The sequence below is a fragment of the Chiloscyllium plagiosum genome, chromosome 6, assembly GCF_004010195.1.
Source record: "Chiloscyllium plagiosum isolate BGI_BamShark_2017 chromosome 6, ASM401019v2, whole genome shotgun sequence".
Taxonomy (NCBI): Eukaryota; Metazoa; Chordata; class Chondrichthyes; order Orectolobiformes; family Hemiscylliidae; genus Chiloscyllium; species Chiloscyllium plagiosum.
The window spans coordinates 95,720,014-95,745,504 of NC_057715.1; the positions used below are offsets into that span (position 1 = coordinate 95,720,014).

Sequence of the window (25,491 nt, forward strand, 5' to 3'; positions counted from 1 at the left end):
ATTAAGCAAAGCAGTCTTTGGGCAAAAATGATTGAAGAAGGTTTCCAATCTCGAGTTGCCTAGTGTTTCCAAACCCAAGTATATGCATTTGAATGTTGGGTGACAACATTTGGGCATTGATGTTAGCAGTGTTTGAATTGTGTAATGACCTGAAAGATACATTAGAGGTAGTTGACATCATGGAAATGTAATCTGATGAAAAATCCACTCCTTTAAGTGAAAGAGAGAAGTGTTCACAGAGAATAAATGTATTGAAGGTTACAATCCACTTTGAGATTTTACAAAAGAGAATGCTGCAGATTACCATATACTGCAGAGAATTAACAAAATTAACAGGAAGGAGGCCATTTGGCTCATCGTCACCACAGTGACAAACAAAGATTAGATTAGATTCCTCACAATGTGGAAACAGGCCCTTCAGCCCAACCAGTCCACACCGACCCTCTGAAGAGTAACCCACTCAGACACATTTCCCTCCGACTAGAGCACTTTTCACGATGGGCAATTTAGCTTGGCCAATTTACCTGACCTGCACATCTTTGGTGTACTGTGGGAGGAAACTGGAGCACCCAGAGGAAACCCATACAGACGCTGGGAGAATGTGCAAACTCCATACAGACAGTCGCTCTAGGCTAGAATTGAACCTGGGACCCTAGTGCTGTCAGCATAATCCATAGTATTAAGCAAAGTGGTCTTTAGGCAAAAATGATTGAAGAAGGTTTCCAATCCCGAGTTGCCAAGTGTTTCCAACCCCAAGTATATGAATTTGAATGTTGGATGACAACATTTGGGCATTGATGTTCCCAGTGTTTGAATTGTGTAATGATCTGAAACTTACTTTAGAGGTAGTTGACATCATGGAAATGTAATCTGATGAAGAGTATTTGCTTAATAATTTCTGGCTCTATGCAGGGCCACTTTGGTAGCTTTGCACTTCAGGTAATATACTTTGATCTAGGCAGGATAATGTTGATCACCATTTCTTTTTATTATTCTTTCTATATATACAGAGCGGCTATCTCAAGAGTCTAACGATGACCATGAAACTATTGGTGACTGTTGGGAAAATCCATCTGGTTCATTAATATTCCTTGGGTAACAATAGCAGTTTCCTTCCCTGGTCTGGCCCACATGTGAGTCTAGACCCATAGCAATGCGGTTGACTTTTAACTATGCTCTGGGCAATTGGGGATGGAAGATAAATGCTGGCTGACAGTAATAACAGTAGCCCATGAATGAATTTTTTTAAAAAAGTAAAGACAAATAGTCTTTTAACATGCATAGCTGGTAACTGTGACCTGGATTTTGTTTTTGTTTTCTATGTACTTGATGAAATAATTCCAGTTTTGAAAGTTTAAATTGACCTGGTGCTGATATTCAAAGTCATAGTGATACAACGTGGACACAGCCTTCGGTCCAACTAACCTATGGTGGCCAAGTTTCCCAAACTAAACTGTACCCATTTGCCTAATTTAGCCCATACCCCTCTAAACCTTTCCTATTTACGTACCTACAAATATATTTTAAATATTATAATTTTACCTGCATATACCACTCCCTCTGGCCGTTCCTTCCATTTATGAACTACCCTCTTGTGAAAAAGTTGCTCCCTCTTAAATCTTCTGACTCTCACCTTTAAAAATATGCTCCCTAGTTTTGAATTGCTCCACCCTAGGTAAAAGACCTTTGCTATTTACCTTACCTATGCCCCTCGTGATTTTGTAAATCTCTATACAGAGGAACCTCGATTATTCAAATGAGATGGGCAGGCACTATTTAGTGCGGAGAATTATTCGCTTAATTGATTCAATGCCATTCCTCTGGGGCTCAGAGTTTTCTGTTAAGTCCATTCCCCATTCAGGAGATGAGGCAGCAGCACACTGCACATGAGCCGCCCTCCGGGTCCAATACAGCCCTCCCTGCCCGTCCCACCTCGTCCAACACGGTCCCCTGCCAGCATCCCAACCCTGTCCAACATCCCTGACTACCCACAACCCTGTCCAATACCATCCCCACCCTCGTCCAACATTGCCCTACCCATGCATCCACCCCTGCCCCCAACCCCGTCCAACACCGCCCCTGTCCGCCCCCTTCCCCTCTCTGGGGTACCCAGACTGGACACCAACAACAAGACAGCAACAGCCAGCCACCTTTTGGGGGTGAGGCTCCAAATAGAGTGTGCACACACCCAAGCCCCCACACCTACACCTACACCCACAAACACGCCGCCACCCACCCAGACACACACACACTTTACTGCAACTTTTTGACAGCTTCCACTTTTGCCCTGTACAGGGCAATGTTGGAGAGATTATTTGGGGAAGGGGGGGGTTTAGGGTGCATGTCTGTGTAGAACTCTAGGGAAAGTGTGGGCGGAGAGAGAGAGGGCAGTAGGTCAGTCATTTGGAGCCAGCGCCTGGGCTCCCCAGGGCTGTTCTCAGCAGCATTTCAGTAAGCCGGGTTTGTTTTTAATCATTGTAAACAAAAGACATGATCAGTGTTGGAAACACGTCTTTGATGGGCAAATGAGTTTCTATCGGGACTCGGATCTCCTTTGGATAATCCGATATTCAGATAATCGAGGTTCCTCTGTATAAGATCGCCTCACAACTTCTGATGCTCCAGGGAAAAGTGTCCTTATAACTATACCTTTCAGTCATGGCAATATCCTGGTTTCCTGCAATGCACAACTTAATGAAAGAACCATGAGACTTGTAACACAGGATGAGTCAACTTGACCAACTATGCCTTAATGTCAATGCTTGTTCAGCTGGAGCTACACAACCTCATTTCTGTGCCCATTCTTACAGCTGTTAACCATTCTTTGTTTTTAAACATCATATCAAATTCAAATTTAAAAGGTACCACAGTTATGTGGTAACGTGTAATCCTTATCGCATTGTGATATAGGAGTAGAAAGTTAGGGTTATGTGTATGGAGAGCAATGCACGTATTGCATCTCAAATTAAGATAAGTTGTAAACAGTATGTATTTAGTATTAGGGCTCAAGATGAAAAAGAGCCCATTGATGAGTAACAGTGGTTTGAGAATTTTGTGTATTTGTGCAACTATGAATGATCTAATTAAAGACAGGATTGTATTAGGAATAACAGATCCCTTAGTGAGAACATGTCTAATAAGAGGGGTACTTTGAACCAGAGGGGTACTATTATCCTGGGTGGGAAATTTGCTGGTGCTATTCAGGTGGATTTAAACTAGCTCAGCAGGGGGATGGGAATCTGAGGTGTAGTTGCAGTGCACAGCAGGATGAGAGTAGGGAGGACAGGGACAGGATTTCATGGCCACAGGAATGTACTGGCAGCCAGCAAGTGGGTTTGAAGTGTGTCTACTTCAGTGCCAGACGTATCTGAAATAAGGTGAGCTTGCAGCATGGATAGGTACCTGGGACTTCAATGTTGTGGCCATTTCGGAGACATGGATAGAGCAGGGTGAGGAATGGATGTTGCAGGGTTTAGCTCTTTTTCATTAAGAACAGGCAAGGCGGTAAAAGAAGGGGAGGTGTGGCCTTGTTAGCCAAGGATAGTATAATTGTGGCTGAAAGAAGTTTTGATGAGGACTCGTCTACTGAGGTAGTGTGGGCTGAGGTTGGAAACCAGAGAGGAGAGGTCACACTGCTTGGAGCTTTTTATAGGTCTCCGCAGAGTTCCAGGGAGGTGGAAGAAAGGAATGGCAAAATTATTCTGGGTAGGAGTGAAAGGAACAGGGTGGTCATTATGGGGGACTTTAACTGCCCTAAAATTGACTGGAAATGCTATAACTCTAGTATGCTGAATGGATCAGTTTTTGTCCAGTGTGTACAGGAGGGTTTCCTGACAGTATGTCGAAGGGCCAACAAGAGGGGATGCCACACTAGATCTGGTGCTTGGTAATGAACCAGGCCAGGTGTTTGATTTAGTTGCAGGTGAGCACTTTGGAGAGAGTGACCATAATTCAGTTACATTTAGTTTAGCAATACAAAGTGATTACTCTTGACCTGCGGCATGTACCTATCGATGGGGCAAGGGTAATGCGATCAGGCAAGAATTAGGATGCATAGACTGGGGTAGCAAAATGCAGGGGATACAGACAATGGAAATGTGGAGCTCGTTTAAGGAACAGATATTGTGTGACCTTGATAGGTATGTCCCTGTCAGGCAGGGAGGAAGTGATAAGGTAAGAGAACCAGGGTTTACTACAGAAATTGCATCTCTTGTTAAGCAGAAGAAGGTGGCTTATGTGTTGATGAGGTGATGGAGAATTACAGATTAGCGAGGAAGGATTTAAAGAAAGAGTTAAGAAGAGCAAAGAGAGGACACGAGCAGTCTTTAGTAAATAGAATAAAGGAGAACCCTAAAGCTTTGTATAGGTATATGAGAAATAAAAGGATGACTAGGGTCAGTCAAAGACAGAAGTGGGAAGTTGAGTGTGGACCCTGTGGAGATCTGCGAGGTGCTAAACAAACATTTCTCATCAGTTTTCACTCAGTAAAAGGAGAATATTGTAGAGGAGAAGAAAGGGATACGAGATATTAGACTAGTAAGGATCGAGGTTAATTATGAGCAGGTGTTATCAATCCTAGGAGGAGTGAAAGTAGACAAGTCCCCGGGCTGGATTGGATTTATCGGAGGATTCTCTGGGAAGCTAGGGAGGAGGCAGTAGAGCCTTTGGCTTTGACATTTGAGTTGTCTACAGGTTTCGTACCAGAGGACTGGAGGATTGCAAATGTTGTGCCCTTGTTCAAGGAGGGCAGTAGAGATGACCCAGGTAATTATAGACCAGTGAGCCTTACTTCTGTTGTAGGAAAGGTTTTGGAAAGGATTATAAGAGATAAGATTTATAATCTAGCAAGCAACCATTTGATTTCAGATAGTCAACATGGTTTTGTCAAGGGCAGGTCGTGTTGCACAAACCTCAATGAGTATTTTGAGAAGGTGACTAAGCATGTAGATGAGGGTAGGACAGTTGAAGTGGTATACATGGATTTCAGAAAAGCCTTTAATAAGCTTCCGCATGATAGTCTGTTGGAGAAAATGCAGATGCATGGAATTAAGGGTGATTTAGCAGTTTGGATTAGAAACTGGCATTCTGAAAGAAGGCAGCGAGTGGTGGTTGATGGAAAATATTGAGCCTGGAGTCCGGTTACTAGTGGTGTGCCACAAGGATCTGTTTTGGGATCACTGCTGTTTGTCATTTTTATAAGTGACTTAGACGCAGGCATAGGTGGATGGATTAGTAAATTTGCAGACAGCATTAAGACGGTGGAGTAGTGAACAGTGTGGAAGAATGTTACAGGTTACAGGGGACTTGGATAAACTGCAGAATTGGGCTGAGAGGTGGCAAATGGAGTTCAATGCAGCTAAATGTGAGATGATGCACTTTGGGAAGAATAACACACAGGCAGAGTACTGGGTCAATGGAAAGTCAAATTCTTGGTAGGGTGGATGTGCAGAGGGATCTTGGAGTCCATGTACATAGATCCCTGAAAGTTGTGACCCAGGTTGATAGTGCTGTTAAGAAGGCATACAGTGTGTTAGGTTTCATTGGTAGAGGGATTGAGTTCTGGAGCCGCAATATCGTGCTGCAACTGTACAAAACGCTGGTGCGGCCTCACTTGCAATATTGTGTGCAGTTCTGGTCACCCCCGCGTGGGAAGGATGTGGAAGCATTGGAAAACGTGCAGAGGAGATTTACCAGGATGTTGCCTGGACTGGAGGGGAGGCCTTATGGGGGAAAGGCTGAGAGACTTCGATCTGTATTCATTGGAAAGAAGAAGGCTAAGAGGAGATTTGATAGAGAGATACAAGATGATCAAAGGATTAGATAAGGTAAACAGTGAAAGTTTTTTTCCTAGGATGATGACGTCAGCTTGTACAAGGGGGCATAACTACAAATTGAGGGGTGATAGATTTAAGACAGATGTCAGAAGCAGGTTCTTTACTCAGAGAGTGGTAAGGGCGTGGAGTGCCCTACCTGTCAATGTAGTTAACTCAGTTACATCAGGGAGATTTAAACAATCCTTGGATAGTTCACAGGTCGGTGCAACATTGAGGGCCAAAGGGCCTGTTCTGCACTGTATTGCTCTAAGAGATGAGAAAACAATCGATATGTCATCAATCAGCAATTAGATTCTTTTCATGGCAGAACAGACCAGTCCTTGCATTATGCTGAAAGATATTAGGGCAGTAAGATCAAGACAAAGGATAGGATGCAAATTTGGAATTGCCCGGCATCCCCAGTGCTAGAATCATCATTAAAAGTCTGCTATGGACCTGTACAAGCACTCAGTCCAAAGCTGCCCTGCACAGTTCCTGGTATTTGGCTGATACTTAGCAAACAAGGGGAATTTGATGTCCCACTTTGTGGGAGGTCCTGGATGTGTTTGTACAAAGACAGGATGTCCTCTTTCCCTCAGGACAGAAAGTGGAAGTTGTGACACCAGATCATGCCAGCTTGTCTGGGGTTGCTACCTCTCTCTGCAGTCTCAGCCATCTGAATGAATGCAAAGCATTCTAGGAAGAAGTTCAATAACTCTCCACTTCACCAGGATAAGTGCTACATGTTCTTTTGCATAACTCGCGTTTATTCTATCTCTACACTATACCTATCTTTGTCTCTCACTTATGGGTCAGGTTGTAAGTTTGCTGGCTGAGCTGTTAGAATTGTTCTCAGATATTTTGTCACCATACTAGGAAACATCATCAGTGAGCCTTCAATGAAGTACTGGTGTTCTGTCCTGCTTGCTATTTATATGCCTTGGTCTGTTGAGGCGGATCGTATCATTTCCCGTTCTTTTTATGAGAGTTTGGTAAATGGAGTCCAAATCAATATGTTAATGGAGTTCTGGTTTGAATGCCAGGCCTCTAGAAATTCCAGTGCATGTCTTTCCCAGGATGGATGTATTGTCCCTGTTGAACTGGTGTCTCTGTTCGTGTGCGTGTATGGATACTAGTGATAGTTGGTCATGTCTTTTGGTAGCTAGTTGGTGCTCATGTATCCTGGTAGCTAGTTTCCTGCCCATCTTTCCAATGTAGTGTTTGTTGCAAGGACTCCTTGCAGATATTTTGTATATGATGTTCATTCTGCTGGTTGTTGGTACAGTGTCTTTTTAAAGTAATCAGAAACTATTTCAGTTGTGATGGTAGGTTGAGTCAATGCCCAATAAGGAGAAGATTCCTGGTTCATGTGTTGACAAGGGCAGAGACTACAGGAAGATTTATGAACCAACCAATGCACCATGGTCGAGAGTGCCATTCGAGTGGGAGACAAAAACAAAATGTTGTATTTACAGGGTATCGCATAATTAGGGAAATGGATACTGTTCAGATGCTGTTCTCTGCAAAGAGAAAGGGTCTCGAAAGTTGCATTGACCACCTGGTGCTAAAGTTAAGGAGATCTCTTCTGGGCAGAAGAAGGACTTGGAAGTGAGATGGAAAGGATCTCATTGTTGTGGTCCCTGTAGGTTCCAGTGACAAGGTGGGGCTTAAGGATTACAAGCAGCTTGGAGCTAAATTTGAAATGAGGTAAAAACAATGACTGCAGATGCTGGAAACCAGATTCTGGATTAGTGGTGCTGGAAGAGCACAGCAATTCAGGCAGCATCCGAGGACAGGCAAAATCGACGTTTCGGGCAAAAGCCCTTCATCAGGAATAAAGCTTAATTCCTGATGAAGGGCTTTTGCCCGAAATGTCGATTTTGCCTGTCCTCGGATGCTGCCTGAATTGCTGTGCTCTTCCAGCACCACTAATCCAGCTAAATTTGAAATGCAGAATCTTTTTCATTGTTATTATCTGGTCAGATTACTACCTGAATCAAATGCAAATTGGCATTGGTGAATTACATGAGAGATGTAAATATGTTGCTCAAAGATTGGTGTGGAAGAAATGGGTTCCAATTCAGGGGTACTAGCACCAGAACTGGAGGTGGGAGGGTGGAGAAAGCGTTGTTTTGTTGGAACAGGCTTTATTTGAACCATGCTGGGATTGTGTATGCAGTGTTAAATTAATTAGAGAAATGAAGAATTCCATTGAAGGGATGTTTTAAAAAAAGAAAAGAAATGAGAAAGTATAAATGCAGGGTGGTGAAGCGGTTAAAAAGTCAAAGTATGACAGGAAGTGGCAGAAGAGTACAGCAGAAAGTAGCACTGTTAATAAAGATCAACAAGCATAGCACTGGAGTTGAGTTTGTCGAGTGCATAAAATAGTATGGTGCAGAACCTACCCAGAAACAGGTTATTTTAGTAATGTGTAATAAGGAAGGATTGATACGAGGGTCCTGTGGTTCAGGGTCCTTGAGGAGGTAATGATCACAATATCGCAAGATTAGCTTAAAGTTGTACAACTTGTACTACCAGCTAACTGTTTAAAACAAACTAATAAGTGTCTGAGACCTATTTTATTATTTGAAACAGGTGCAGCACTTTCTGTCTGCAAAGAACAGGCTATGCAGTAATATATGTAGCTACCATTACATGCCAGTGTACCACACGATGTACTCAACTGATGATTCTAAATTGTTGTTCAGCGTAATTCTTCATACATTCAAGATTATCCCACAAACATTGTGCAAGTGCAAAAATTGCATGTAATATTGGACTTTTGATGCAGGATTCGCAAAGAACGGAAGGAAAATGCAGCTAATTACGATCTGATAGTATTTGGCATGTGCAGCCTGCATATCTGACACCACCACACAGCACTGAAATTTTATACCACATTATCCATTTTATGGTAGAAATAATGTGTCCACTATACCTCCGATTGCCCCACAAAAGTAAGGTCCCCTAAAAGTTTGAGTAGCAGGTGAAGCCAGCTTTTTATGCACACGTGTTGCCCCTAATTGGACAGTGCCATTGAGCTAAAAGATGTTTTGCCTGTCATAAAAATGAGTAATGTGGTTATCTATGAAACATCTTCAGCTCCTCCACAATTTGGCAAATGCATGAGAAACCGTGCTACCATTATACGATTCTTTGCTACACTGAGTCATAGTGCTGTACAGAGTAGCTGTACAGGCCCTTCGGTCCAATTCTGTAATATGTAGTCAAAATATCTTGATAAGATCGTCTTTTTAATAGAGCTTTAAATGCCACCAGATAGCTAGTTCCATTTGGCCCATATCCCTTTGAACCCTTCCTGTTGATATATCCTCCTTGAAATGTTGCAGTTGTGCCACAACTCCCATCACCACCTCTGGCAGCTCATTCCATACATGCACCACTTTGTGTGAAAATGTTTGTCTCTAATGTCCCTTTGAAACTTTTCCCCTCTCACCTTAAACCTATGCCTAGTTTGGGATGACTCCTCCCAACCTGGGGCAAATACTTTGTCTATTTACTTGATTCACGCCCGTCATGATTTTATAAATCTCTATAAGGCCATCCCTCAGCCTCCGATACTCCAAGGAAAATACCCCCAACCATTAAGCCTCTCCCTATAGCTCAAACCCTCCAATCCTGGCAACATCCTTGTAAATCTTCTCTGAACCCTTTCATGTTTTGCATGTCCTTCCGCTAGCAGGAAGACCTGAATTGCATGCTGTATTCCAATAGTGATCTAACCAATGTCCTGTACAGTTATAACATGTCCTCCCAACACCTATACTCAATGCACTGGCCAGTAAAGGCAAGCATACTTAATACCACATTAACTATCCTGTCCACCTGCAACTCCACTTTCAAAGAACTATCTTCACAGGTCTGCCAAAAGTATCACTAACCACAGAAATGCTTATTTCTCTTATAGCTTGCTGTATCCTTAGACGCATTAAATTATTTCCACAAAGGAAAACAGAATGCGATAAATGCTCGGTGTAACTTAAGTGATGAGAATCAAAGGTTTAACTTGTCAATCAGGTTTAAGAAAATCCTGTTGATGATTGAATCCTATTGAAGGTTTAATCTACGGATCATTTAAATGATGTTGTAGCCTCCAGCCCGAGAGACATCTGTTTCCTCCTTGTCATATGTCTCTCATTTAGAATATTGTGGGAATCTAGGGAAAAGATTGCCGGGCCCTTTGCTGAGATACTTATATCATCAACAGCCACAGGTAAAGTGCCGGAAGGTTGGCTAATGTTCCATTTTCAAAGAAAGGCTATAAGGAAAGATAGGGAACCATAGGCCAGTGCATTTTACATCAATAGTGGGTGAGTTGTTGGAGGGGATTCTGAGGGATAGGATTTACATGTATTTGGAAAGGCTAGGACTGATCAGGCTTTTTGCGTGAGAAGGCCACTTTTAGAATACAATTCTGTATTCTAAAAGTTTCCCTTCTGTAGGAAGGATTTTGTTAAACTTGAGAGGGTGTAGGAAATATTTTCCAGTCCTGACAACATTCTGGTAGGTTTGATTATAGGGAGAGGCTGGAAAGGCTGGGATCTTTTTCCCTGGAGCATTGGAGGTGGAGGGGTGACCTTTGTAGAGGTCTATAAAATTGAGGAGCATGGATGGGTGAATAGCCAAGGTCTTTTTGCCAGGTTGGGGAGTCCAAAACAAGAGGGTTTAGGTTTAAGGTGAGAGGGGAAAGATTTAAAAGCAACCTGAGGGAAAACTTTTTCTTGCAGAGCGTGTATGGAATGAGCTGCCAGAGGAAGTGGTGGAGGATGTACAATTACAACATTGAAAAGGTATCTGGATGGGTATATGATTAGGAAGGATTTAGAGGGATATGGGCAAGTGCTGGCAAATGGGATCAGTCAGATTGGGATGTCTGGTCAGCATGCGTGAGTTGGACTGAAAGATCTGATTCCGTACTCTATGAAACTCCATATTAATCTTGAGTTTCAAATAATACTTTTAAGATCTACTATTTTTACAATCATCTCGGCTTTGTGTATTTCATTGTAACATAGTCATTCAATTAGGCATTGTTAATGATCAATAGAGTGTTTTTATTTAAGAAAATAAAAGTGCTGAAGGAACTCAGCAGGTCTGACAGCATTTGTGGAGAGGAACAGTTAACATTTTGATTCCACTATATCTCAGATACTTTATTTACATCTTTGTATATCGTTGTAAATATATTGTTTATGTGTTAGTACTTTTCCCAATTGACTTACCTTTGTTTCTTGTCTTCTAGGACCTTCAGTCAGAAGAGGATTGCAATTGAGAAGGACTATGCTCAGGTAAGGTGTGAGTGAATTCCTCTCTTTAAGGCTCAATTATTGTGAAACAGCAGAATCCATTATTGAACTAACTCCCTTTGGAAGGGGCCCTTGAGGGAAATGAAAATGAATTAAGTTATTACTTTAAAATAAAAACGGAAATTGGTGAAATTCAGCAGGTCTGGCACCAGCTGTTGGGAGAGGACAGAGTTAATGTTTTGAGTTTAGTGACTCTTAATCAGAACGGGCTAACTAATAAAGCCATACCCTCTTGGCATTTAATAATTTCTCAATATGGGTTAAATGCATTTACCACAATTTAGTAAATTTCCCTTAGCAAACATAAAGTATCTAATATAAAACTAGTCCTAATGGTACAAGTATTCACCATAGGAATTTATTTTCACTATTAAGAGTGAACATAACAATAAAGCATCCACAAACTATATAGTCCTTTGGGGTGGAGAATTTCAAAAATTCACAATCGTTCAAGCAAAGAAATGTCACTGCCCCTCAGTCCTAATAGGTCAGCCTCTTGTCCTGAGATTATGTCCCAGTGTTTTATGTTCCCCAACCAGAGGAAAGCATTAAATATTGGATGCCTTAATGAGATTGCCTCTCATTCTCTTAAACTCTCAAATGTGTGTCCAATTATGCAGCCTTGCATTGTGGAACAAATCTCTGTCATCCTAGGGATCAGTAGACAGTGCCTGTGTTGGTGACTGCATTCTTCTTCAATCCAAGAAAAAGCTTAAAAGTTAGCTGTTTTTATCAAATGTTTACATTCTTGAGAAGTTTACTTATCCAGTATCCTGCATAATGATTTCAATTAGCACTTCTATGAAGCTATTCTCTTTCTGTAAATATGTAGTCAATATATCTTGATAAGATTGTCTTTTTAATGGGGCAGAAATAATGAAAAATAGAGCTTACTTTAAATGCATTTAACTGAGATTGACTGTGTTGCTAAGTTGATATGATAAAGACATAAAATTCAATATGTTGTATACCTTCAAGCAAGTGTAATCTCCCAAAATAATAGGGGGGCAATTTGTAGCCAAGTCATCTTATTAGCAAGTTTTTATTGTAGTTTACCCCATCTAGATTATGACAGCAAAAACCTCTTGTTTTATTTAGAGATTCATCAGCTTGGAAGATTAGCTGAGTGAGTTAATGTCATATTTTTAACTGGCAAATCTATAGTCTATGCATTTAGCATGAATTGGCTGTGCCCATAATTGAACAGAAGTTGTCAGGAAGTGCTATAATACAGTAATACAGTATTGTGCTACACTACAGCAGCCACTGCAGTTGTAGGTAGATGTACAATTCTATTAGGGAGGGAATTCCAGGATTTTGATCCATCAACTCTGAGTGAATGGCAATATATTTCCAAGTGAAGGTGGTTCATGCTTGGAGAAGAAATTACAAGTGGTGGTATTCCCATTCATTTGCTTCCCTTGTTGTTCTTGATGGAAGTGGTGGAGTCTTGCTGAATTTCTGCAGTGCACAGATTGTACATACTGGTATTACTGAGCATTGTTGGTAGAGGGACGAGATGTGGTGCCAGTGAGGTGGGCTGCTTTGTGTTGTTGGAGCTGCAGTCGTCCAGGCAAATGGGGAATATTCCATCACACTCCTGACTTAAGCTCTGTAGCTTATGGACAGGATTTGGAGACTCTGGAAATAGGTTAGTCACTACAATATTCGTAGCCTCTGACCTGCTCTTGGAGAGAGGGTTTTTTTGGCTGGTCCAGTTCAATTTCTGGTCAGTGGTAATCCTCAGGATGTTAGTGAGGATTCAGTGATAGTAACGCCATTGAATTGCAAGTAAATGTTCAACTATGAGCAGAATTTTACACGAGCTTTATTTCAATTATTGACAGTTACTAGAAAGTGGAGAACTGTCAGGATTTATTTAGCTGGATCAGCAGAAATAAACTTTGACTAAGCAAAGTTGTGGATTGTAGGGATTATAGTTTACTTGCAGCGACCGCAAGTGCAATCGTAACCAGTGTTGGACTCCAAAGCAGGTGATGAGTAGGGTGAAGATTCTAAATCTAAAATGTCCACCCCAATTTTAACTTATGCCCTGATTTGCTCAGTTTGGTTATGTTGCATTTGCCTATTATGAGGGAAGCTTGATATGGACTACTGCTGTAACTGCCAAGTAATATTTGGAGTGCCTATTAATTTTACAAGGATCTGAAGTTTCTCTGTTTTATGACTTTGCTTGGCAATAAGCTATTATCAGTAACCTAAACCAGCACGATGCAGCAGATGTGACACGTCACCAAGTAATAGAGTACTGGTAACAGTGTTCAAGGTAATTGTTTATAAAGTAGTGCATCAGTGTTAGAAATTGTGCCCATGTTTTGCTGTTACAATATTTTAAGTTCAAATGTAGTTGACCGCAGTAATTATTCTATAATGTCTACATCACACATAAGCTGCTTCAATTTAAGATTCTGTTGAATCAATCAGTTAAAAATAATGGATAGTATTAGAAATAGTACAAATGGCTTACAGTAAGAGCACTTCATTAATGTTGAACAAGTGTTTATATGAAATCTTTCAATAAAAGGGGTCTGTGTGACTTAAGGTACATTATAAAAAATAAATTTCAGATTATTTAAAGGGAAGCCTATACTCCTGCAGGACTTATTGAACTCTGCAGACAATCTCCTCACACTTAAATCCCACCCCCTGCCTCCTCATAAGTGCTTCCTTCAAAGTTCATTTTTGTTTCAGAAAGAAATGTTGCAGAGATGAACAACTTCTGAATATTCTTATTTTACCAAAATACTAGTTCTGAATGTTAAAGCTTCAAGTTTTCATACCTTCTGATCCTTGGATCTTTCTTTTGGCACTGGTAGCTTGAGCATGAAATTATCAGCATGCCAGCCAATTTTGTTTGTGCTAACCCTGCTTTTCATGTCACCGTAGCCAGACATGTTGAAATGGGGCACATGTCTATTTCTTTACAAATATGTAGAATCCCACCCATGTTGAAGCAGGCCACTAGGCCCTTCGAGTCCACACTAAACCTCGAAGCATCCCACAAAGACCCACATACCTACCCAATCTTGTAATCCTGCATTTCCCATTTCTAATCCACCTAATTTACACATCTTTGGACTGTGGGAGGAAAACAGAGCACTCTGAGGAAACCCATGCAGGCTAGGTCCCTTTCCTGTGAGGTAGCAGTGCTAACCACTGAGCCACCATAAGATGTGTGCTGAGTGACCTTTGTGTGTCAAGGTGACAAAATAATATTTCAGAGAATTCTAGCCCAGATATAATTATTTAGTTCTTGAGGGAAAAGTTTTGTAAGGGAACATAAATTGTTTTTACTTCACAAATGTTATAGATTTATGTGTTTGTAACAAGGGACATTTTCAATATTGTGTTGAAACCTCCTAGTACCTTCTGCGGTTTTTTTCCCCAATTGATAATCCATTTTAATGTAAGTGCATACTTAGGGCTATATGTTTATGACTGTAGGGAGTTACTGTCAACTACAAATGATAGACTAACTTGTCTCTCCTTTTTTAATATGGTTTGTAATGATTATGTTATATGTATTCATGACAAATGAACTTCATGCAGAATTAATGAATCGGTGTTTCCAGTGTTATTTAAACCCTTTATCAGTACAGTGTATAAACTGTCTTCATAGTCTCACAATTGAGACTTGTGGCACATTAAAGCAGGCTGAAAACCTGCTTACCACTTTGTAACTCCCATTATAGTTCAAAAGCATAACCTTGTCACCTCCCATTATAGTTCAAAAACATAACCTTGTCACCTTAACCAATAAAGGTGTGTCATATATTTTGTTTCCATTCAACTTTGTTATCTGAAGGGGATACTGTGGGGGATCACATGGCAGTCGTAGCACCAATCAGTAAAGAAGAAAAATACTATGTAAATAAAGTAATGTTAATGGTATTTGCAAGTAAGTATTTCTTAAAAAGATATTCAGGAGAATTTGAATCTTGAGAAGTCTCTATACAAAATATTCATTATGTATCACAAAACCCCTGAAATGACATGTTAGAATAGATTTAATTGCAGAGATCAGCTTAACCATAACTGAACATTAACTTTAACCTGAGTATTAAATGCAGAGATTCAGGGTGAATGTGTGCTTTTTATTTTTGTGTGTTGTTATACCATGCTGCAACAGTGTGAAACATTATGGTAAGAGCAGATATACAAAGAAATGTTATATGGCTGCACAGACCTGATTAGGAGCAGGAAGAGTTTGTAGGCAATGATCTCACTGGGTAGTTCGAGTAACACCGGCAGGACTGCAGAAGTGATTGTACAAAATTTATGAATAAAAAGTTAACATAATTATTGCAAGGCAGTAGAGTTCTTCAGTATGTTCTAAATTCAAACATTTAACTGAGTAGTTGTTGTCGGCTATTAATTTGTGTTGTAATAGAGGAAACTGTCTTTTGAAGTTCTCTATAAACTATCATTGCTGCTGTAAAATGGCCCAGAACTGATGTATAATAACCTTGAAGTTCCCGCTGTGGAATACCCTTCCCACACCATTTATCAACCTCACTCCAATTTTAAGATGTGCCTTAAATCTAACCTTGATGACACAACTAAGTCAAGACTTGAGATTTGTTTGACATCAAAGGTACTCTAACAATAGAAGCTATTGTCAGTTGTAATAAGTTTCTTAATAGTATTTCTTTATCCATCCAAATTTTATCTTAAATGATATTTAAGGCTTACATCTACAAGAATTTTTGTCTCTAATAATTTTATATGTACTGACTAGTAGTTTTGATCTAAAGCATTTATTGTAGTACTGTAATTATTCATTTTCATTCCTTCTGCCTCAAATTGTCTTTGGTAATCAGTTTGCTCTGTACACTTAACATCAAGGTTGTACTATATTTTTGGTAGTATTCCATTACTGTATATATTCACTCACACCCATTATTTACAAGATCTAAAATTGAGGTGAATTTAATGCTGTTGATTTATTGTGACATGAGAAAATATGGAATTTTTTATTTTCTATCACTATATACCACTATATGTTCATGGTTTCGTGAAGGGTAGGTCATGCCTCACAAATCTTATTGAGTTCTTTTGAGAAGATGACCAAACAGGTGGATAAGGGTAAAGTGGTTGATGTGTATATGGATAAGGTTCCCCATGGTAGGCTACCACACAAAATACGGAGGCATGGGATTGAGGGCAGTTTAGTAGTTTGGATCAGAAATTGGCTAGCTGAAAGAAGACAGTGGGAGGTGGTTGATGGGAAATGTTCATCCTGGATTTCAGTTACTAGTGGTGTACTGCAAGGAACTGTTTTAGGTCCACTGCTGTTTCTTTTTTATTAATGACTGAATGAGGGCATAGAAGGATGGGTCAGTAAATTTGCGGATGACACTGGGGTCAGTGGAGTTCTGGATAATGCCAAAAGATGCTAATGGTTACAGAGCGACATAGATAAGCTGCAGAGCTGGGATGAGAGGTGGCAAATGGAGTTTAATGCAGAAAAGTGTGAGGTAATTCACTTTGAAAGGAGTAACAGAAATGCAGAGTGGTTGTCCACCTGGTGAAGGAGCAGCGCTCTGAAAGCTAGTGTTTCCAAATAAATCTTTTGGACTTTAACCTGGTATTGTGAGATTTTTAACTTTGTACACGCCAGTCCAACACCAACATAACCAAAAGGTAAGATTCTTAGTAGTGTAGATGAGCAGAGAGATCTCTGTGTCCATGTACATAGATCCCTCAAAGTTGCCACCCAGGTTGATAGGGCTGTCAAGAACACATAGTGTGTTAGCTTTTATTAGTCGAGGGGTTGAGTTTCGGAACCATGAGGTCATGCTGCAGCTGTACAAATCTCTGGTGCGACCGCATTTGGAGTGTTTTGTGCAGTTCTGGTCACCGCATTATAGGAAGGATGTGGAAACTTTGGAAAGGATTCAGAGGAGATTTAGTAGAATGTTGCCTGGTATGGAGGGAAGGTCTTACGAGGAAAGGCTGAGGCAACTTGAGGCTGTTCTTGTTGGAGAGAAGGTTGAGCCTGACTTAATTGAGCCATATAAGATAGAAGGTTAGATTAGTGGACAATGAGAGCCTTTCTCCGACTGTGGTGATGGATAGCAAGAGGGGACATAGCTTAAAATTGAGAAGTGATACATATAGGACAGATATCAGAGGTAAGTTTCTTTACTCAGAGTAGTAGGGGCGTAGAACACATTGCCTGTAACAGTTGTAGACTCGCCAAATTTACGGGCATTTAAATGGTTATTTGATAGGCATATGGACGAGAATGGAATAGTGTAGGTTAGATGGGCTTTCACAGGGTGGCGCAACATCGAGGGCCAAAGAGCCTGCACTGCACTGTAATGTTCTATATACTTGTCGAATTGTTATTGAACAAAGAATCACTTTTTCCCCGAATAGGATTCTTAAGCCGGGGTAAAAACAAGGACTGCAGATGCTGGTAACCAGAATCTAGATTAGAGTGGTGCTGGAAAAGCACAGCAGGTCAGGCAGCAACTGAGGAGCAGAAAATCGATGTTTCAGGCAAAAACCCTTCATCAGGAATATTCCTGATGAAGGGCTTTTGCCCGAAACGTCGATTTTTCCTGCTTCTTAAGCTGGGGGTTGTACAGAGAAGGAAACCATTTGGATTACTTTGGGGGTAATGAATTCTGCTGCCTTATAGCTCTTCCCTCATAATGCAATGACTCCTATCACAATTCAAATGGAGGTGAAGTAGTAAAATGAGACATAAATGATGCAAAAGAGGCAAATATGATCAAACAAGCATAGAAATTAAATTGACATTTATTTAAAGGTAATTTTCTATAATTGTAAAACCTTGGTCTTAAGGAGAAAAGCAGTTGTAGTGCTTAATAATTCCTGCTGGCAAGTGTCAGGGAAAAGTATAATTAAATAGGAAGGGATTGAATAGGTCTGGAATTGTTAGAAATCAGCACAAATTGCGATTAGAAAAGGAGAGAATTATTTTTGGATATCTATTAGATAATTAGTGTTGCAACCTGGTATATGGTATGTCTACAAGCTATCAGATCATAGACTGGTCAACTTGACAGTGCCCTGGCTAATCATCTTTGCCACCTATAGAAAAAACATTTGTTTTTCCTTGTCTTTGATGACTAAAATGGTGAAGGTTCGGAGCATATAAATTAAAGTTGCCTTGTATGTCAAAAACGACTATTTCCATTTATGTAATTTAATGCCAACTAAAATGTATCAATAGCAGTTTACATTGGGAAGCCATGTTACATTATTAAATTCAATTTGTCATAAGGTACGAGAGTGGTTGGTGATAACCATGTAGTGGTAATGTCAATGGGCTAGCCTAATAGTAGGGGGGGGGCCTCCTGTGGTGCAGTGGTAGTGTCCCTACCCTGAACTGGGAGGCTCACCTGCTGTAGAGGTGTGTAATAACATCTCGAAAAGGTGAGAGATTTTGATTTGATCCTCGTAATTTTTTGTTTGACCCTTGTTTTACATGCTCTTGCACATTCTCTTACATGCTCATGCTCATTGTACACTATGGGCAGAAAACTTCCACTTTGTAGTCTACTTTAGGCAGAAGGACTTTCTCACCATGGTGAGATTAGTTTGGTAATTATATACATGTAGATAAAATAGCAAATCTAGAAGCTGGGCTGCAGGAAGTTGTTTAGCTCTGATGCTTACTCTCAAATCAAAGATCATGTCATCATGTCTAAAGAATTTATAGACAGTTCTTCATTGCCTGAAGAACAGAGCATTACTCAAGTCCTTGAACTGGATGCCTACAGCTAAACATTCTGGTCACTTCCTTTCCTTTCTCATCAGGCACCTCTCCTCCAGACAGATGGACTTTTAGCCTTGGCCTATTCCTGTACATTTATGCCCACGATGTTCCAGCCTCAATCTCTCAATTAATTATTGTGAACTTAATGGAGCGATGACTTTAATTCTGGTGAGCTGGCATTTTAATGAGCATTCATAAGATGCAAATACATGCAGAAAAGACTTCGCACTTCTTGCCATCTGGAAGCTTAGTCCACTTTTAAAGTTTGGCGAACTTATTTCAAACATTCATCCTGCTGTTGGGATTCTGAATTTTGGCCTGTCACTCGATTAAGTTTCCCACCTGTCTTTCTTTTGTGCTCCTGGAAGCAACAAACAGATGATCAAATAGATACTGAATAAGAATTTTACCTAATCTCTCTAGTTTTTTATCTTTGTACGGCATTGCCAACATTGTGGAAGCTATTCCTTACAGGTTTGTGCAGATACCCATGTTTACATCCATAAGGCTCCAGTTTGTTTTTTAAAAACTGTTGATCTGATTACTGAAAGTCAAAAGAAGGCAGTTATGTGTTGTTTAGTATGCTGAGGAGAGAATTGCATCAATTTTCGCTGCTTGTTTACTCTTTCCACAAGCTGGGGTTCAATTTTACAAACAGTGGGAACTTCCTAAATGACCATTCATCACATTTGAGTTATTTGGAAAGTATCAGTGGTTATAACAGGAAATATTTTCCCATCTTGTGTTTGCTGCTCAATTAAGTATGACTTAACTGTTGCTCTTAGCAACCTAACATATTTCCCCTTTTTTAATAATTTCCCAATAAGCTGAAAATGTACTAACTAGAAAATCAATTTTAAAATAAAGTTCATCCTTCAAAAATATTTAAGTTTGCATTGTGCTAGTAGAAAACTGATTAAACAGTTGTACAATTGTGAGCATTCTGCTTCTTGGGTATCATCCTTCTTCTCAACCTATTCTATTCCCCTTTCCTCCAAAGAAAGCTTTGGAAGATTGTATAGTACACTCAGGTAAAATAACTTGTGTTGAAAACAGCTTTTGAGGTTTTGATTTATTCACTTTACAGTTTCAGAAAACTAAGAATCTGGTCTTTTGCAAATATGTACTTGTGTTTTATTATAACTTGAATGTAAGTCACTGATGTCGTCCTTTGCTGTTGCGTTAAACTGGAACACCTTGCAATGATTCTATATCTGTTGTTTCTAAATCTATGATGTTTTGCTATACTGACTTTCACATACCAGAGCAAATGATGTGGCCCTGGGAGAAAGCTTGGGATAATAGCTTATAAGATTCATGGATGGGGGGGGAGGGTGTTCAATTTTTTAGTGCTCTATTTTATTTCATTCCTTGTCTTTAAAAAAACTGCTTTCTTTCTAGAAAATGTGCAGATTGTAATTTTGCATTCCTAGTTTCATATGTCAGATGATACATTTTTAATGGCTGCGATACAGCAGTAACTAAGTTGCACTTTGGTAAGGGAAAGATTGTGTATACTTTGTCAGTTGGCGCATGGCCCAGAATAGCATTCTTGCATAATGGATAATAAAATGCCATTAATGTTTGGAGAAATAAGGGCTGTGGTGCTGGTACACAGTGTTTTTATAACTTCCGTCTGTGGGTTTAACCAGGAAAACACTAGTCTGAAGTAAATCCTGCTTCAAATTTGAGAAGGTCGGAAAAGGCTGCATTCAGTGAATACGGCTCAGCATCTGAACGGTAGCACAGTAGCAAAATAACCTCATGAAAATTATGCATCTATTTTATATTTTTAGAAAATATTATAACTGATTTACAGAAGTTGGAATTATTTGGTCCAGAATCTGTGTGAGAGTTTTTTTAAAATCAGAGGAAGTGATGGCAAAGTTGTAATGTCACTGGACAAGTATTCTAAAACCTCAGGCTAATGTTCTGGGACACTGGGCTTGAATCGCAGAGTGATAGAATCTGGAATAAAAAGCTGACCTAATGGTGTTGTAAAATCACATCTGGTTCACAAATGCTTTATAGGAAAGAAAATATGCCTTCCTTACCTAATACAACTCCATTGCAATGTGGTTGACACTTAACTGCCTTCTAGGCAATTAGAAATGGATAATAAATGCTGGCCTAAACAGTGACACTTGCATTCCATGAATGAATTTTTTTTCAAAGCAAGTTCATAATTCTTTGTGGATTAGAACATATGTTATCACTGCAAATCATTTATTAGATACAGACTTTGGTATGATGAGCCATTTAGCTACATTTAATAAGCTCATTGTAGTTCATGTATATATTTACTGAAACAAACAATCATTTTTAACACTTGAAACTCTGGCATTATATTGATTAGTAAGGCACACTTTAATGCTAGTTCTAAGATTCAGTTGACAGTCTGAGTGATACTTTGAAAATGAATAATTCTCCAGATGTTACGTTGATCAGAAAACTTCCAGAACGGCCCTTGATCTCTATCCAGAACATGGCTGATTTTCTGCTGAAAATATGTTGCTGGAAAAGGGCAGCAGGTCAGGCAGCATCCAAGGAACAGGAGAATCGACGTTTTGGGCATAAGCCCTTCTTCAGGACCTCTGTTCCACAGTCCTGGTCCATGATTTTTAACTTGGAGCTACATTGATAGCAGTACTGTAAAATAAATCTAGTATACAATAGGACAGTTCCCAGAATTGTAGAAGTGCTTTTGAGGCACATATTCCCAAGTTAACCTCATTATTCATGTGTGCATCAATAGAATTGAAGTGACCCTGGCATCTGCTACTCTTGGCTTTGTTGTTGCATGATTAGCCTCTGGTTGAGAGCATTTAAGGTGAAAGAACATTCACAGATCTTTGGTCATAATTTACTAAAGCCTTCAATGATTATTTTATACCTAGGGAGATAAGTAACAGAGTGCTTCTAAAAGGTTAATCTGTTTGTAAAAGGCACTGGTGCTTGTGTAGATGTATCTTACATATAGTGCTGATGTTCATTTATATTTTTGTTCATGATTGTGGAAACTGTCAGAGATCCAGAGCTGATGAAACAAGTCACAAGACAACAGCTTGGATTTACTGCATTTCTGACACCACTGGCCTTCACTGCTGTAGTTGAGCCAACTACTTTTTGTTAATGTGCTGAAAATTTAATTTTTGTAATGTAACACCCTAGCAAAATATGTTTCAGATTTCAAAGAATCTGGGTAACAAATTCAATCTTGTGAAGCTGTTTTGTAATTTTGGCAATTGGATCTCTTATTCTGTGCTTGAGCCATTCTAATTTAATTGGTGTTTGCTGCTGAGCTGTTTGAATGACTTGGTTATGTTCACATGAAGTATGTGGTAGCATTTGTTATGGCCAGGATAAAATATACAGGAAGTCCTCAGTTAACATTGCTCTATTTAGCATTTATTTTGTTTGAATGTTGACAGGTTATTGGGGCCTGAAATCCCGTTGAGTGTCACGTGATTCATTCTGATGTAGTTTACTGCACCTGACCCGATTTCTGTGAATAATTGTGGATTTCTATATTAAGATTGAGATTATTTGCATTTAAAATGCACCTTGTTGAAAATGATAAACTGTCCTGATGTTTCACAACCACTTACTTTTTGAAGTATAGATAATCTATTGTGAGAATACAAATGCCACTCTATTGAACCATCTGCCAGTGTTTACTACTTGGAGAATTGCACATCAGATTCTGAGATACCTTGATCTTTCAAAAGAAAATCCCTGGAATCTTAACATCAAGTCAAACAGGTAAACAGAATCATTGTTTAACACCTTGTTACAAAGGAATACCATTTATCTTCACAGTACACCACTGCCTCGTTACTGCTAGCGAATGCCAGTCTACTTTAAATTTTGGCAGTCTTCTAATACCGGCATATATGCTATTTACTGAGCCAAGTTGACTGGTGTTTGATTCACCTTTTGTATTGAAGAGAAATTCATGTACATAGAAGTTTTCATAACAATACACAATGGTATAAATTGATAAAATGTTGCGACACGGGGTAAGTCCCCTCTGTTAATTTAGAACCAGCAACACAAAAAAGATTTATCCCGTGCGGTAATCTGTGAAAATTCAAGAAGCCAAAAGCTAGTTAAAGCAAAAATTAACAACTTTATTTCTTAAAGTATAACCAAGAATAATTAACTATTTGCAACTCCTTCTTCTAGCCTATCATTTACTTTTCCTCCTATAATACTAGTCTGATAAAACCCCCCGATTAAGATTTACCAAAATTCAAATTTCAAAACCAGGCAGCTGTCAAATCTTCCTCTGTAGATTTTCTTCTTCTTAGGGTTTCTCTTTTGCAGGTAGTTGCTAAGTAAATGCACCTTTTTAAGAGAGCTAATTTTCTGGGCAGTCTGCAGATGTTGGTGGCTTGGCAGTTCTCTCTCAACTGTTCGGTTTTTGTTTCGGTTTTATGCCTCAAAGCATTGGATTGTGTCATTGGTTTTAATATTGTCAATATACTAAATTCAGACTTGTTTGGAGTTTGTTTTTTTTATATATGGGGTCTAGTTTAAACTGATTGACCTAATTCAGATTTGTTTTTGTCTCCAGGCAACTAGCTACACTAGCTGCTGGATCAAAAGGTTACATTATATCTTGTTCAGAGCACTTAATGCTGTCAGGTCGTTCTGCTAGCTTTTAACTTTCTTAAAGATATAGTACACTTTTACACCTTCATAACAGTATATCTTGAGTATGTAGAACTTGCATGTGGCATAGAATTTCAGCACCTCAACTAGTTGTATTGTTTTAAATATGAGCAACTCTAAAGGTTAGGAGTCTTTAATTTTTTTTGCTTAGAAAAAGGTTTCTTTTAAACAAGTCTTGTCCAATGAAGTAAGAATTTATTTATATAATCATTTATATTTTCAAAAATGTGACTTTTTAACACAAACATGATAAAATTTATATTTCCAGGAGTAAGTAAGGGAATTATGAGCTAGTGAGAGTTGTATAATATTTTCAGTATCCATTTTCCACTAAATTTAGGGATGAGCCTGAAATTTGAAGCTCCCAGGTGCATCTGTACCGATAGGATGGGAGTTTCAGTAGACCCTGAACGATCTGACAATAGGATATTAGTCAAGGAATATTTCACCTCTACAGCATCCATTTAAGCATTTCTCAGTTTAAAATCCCCTTTGCCCACCCCCACCACCAAAACAAAAACACACTAGGTCATACAGCCAACCTTTAATGATCTTTCTGTTGTTGCAGTTGATGTCAATTCAGCACAGATCGGGCAGATGGAATTTAATCCTGATAAGCATCAGGTGATGCACTTTGGAAGATGTAACAAGACAAGGGAGTATTCAATGAATGGCAAGACACTAGGAAGTTCAGAAGAATCTTGGGGTGCTTAAGAAGGCATATGGGACACTTGCCTTTATTCATAAGATTCAGTAGATTGATAAGATATAGGAGCAGAATTGAGCCATTCGGCACGTTGAGTCTGATCTGCCATTCCATCGTGGCTGATATGCTACTCATGCCCATTTTCCTGCCTTCTTTCCATATCCCTTCAACTCATTAGTAATTAAAAATCTGTCTAACGCCTCTTTAAATGTACTAACTGTCCTAGCATCCACAGTGAATTCCATAGATGGGGGAAGTATAGGTCCTCCTCAACTGTTTTAAATTTGCTGTCCCTTATGACTATGACCTTTCATCCTAAAATGCCCCATTTCACATCTATTTTATCCACACCTTTTATCACCTGGAATACTTCAATTTGATCTCCCCTCATTCTTCTCCATTCCTGAGAGTATAGGCCTAAACTGTTCAATCTGTCTTCATATGACAAACCCCTTATTTCTGGGATCAACCTAGTGAACCTCTTCTGAACTGCCTGCAATGCCACTACATCTTTTCTCAAATAAGGGGACCAAAACTGCAATAATATTCCAGGCATGTTCTTGCCAATACACAGTATAGTTGCAACAACAGCTCCTAACTTCTATAATCTATTCCTTTAGTTATAAAAACCAATATTCCATTTGCTTTCTTTATTATCTGCTGTAACTGCCTGCTAGTTTTCAGTACACCTGGATCCCTCTGCACCTGTAGACTCTCCCCATTAAAATAATAGGTCACCTTCCCATTTCTTTGACCCGAAAACATGACCCCTCACTTACCCACATTAAACACCATCTGCCACACTTTGGCCCACTCTCCTAACCTATCTATATCCATTTGTAAGGTTCTTATTTCCTCATTGCATATTTACTATCCCTCCTATTTTTGTGTTGTCTGCAAATTTGGCTATAGAGCCTTCTATCCCTGTATCCAAGCCATTAATGTAGATTGTAAATAGTTGGAATCCAAGGACTGAATGCTGTGGCACCCCACTAGTTACTTTTGCCAATCGGGGGAAAAAAAAATTATCTTGACTCTGTCTTCTGTCCATCATCTATCCAGGCTAATAAATTACCCCTGATTCCATATGATCCAACCTTGTGAATTACCCTTTTTTGCGGTATCTTATCAAATACCTTCTAGAAGTCCAGATAAATTACATGCGCTGCATTCCGATGATCCATTTTGCTTGTTACATCT

General features: G+C 39.5%; 1 protein-coding gene across 5 annotated transcripts in view; it reads left to right on the forward strand.

Annotated features, from left to right (window-relative positions):
• Window positions 1-25,491, forward strand: part of LOC122550843 (F-BAR and double SH3 domains protein 2-like) — a 229,516-nt gene that overhangs the window by 15,690 nt on the left and 188,335 nt on the right. For all 5 annotated transcript variants that reach the window (XM_043692169.1, XM_043692170.1, XM_043692172.1 and 2 more), the window contains exon 3: window positions 11,077-11,122. In XM_043692169.1, coding sequence (XP_043548104.1) covers window positions 11,077-11,122 — 46 coding nt within the window. The remainder of the gene's footprint in view (window positions 1-11,076; window positions 11,123-25,491) is intronic.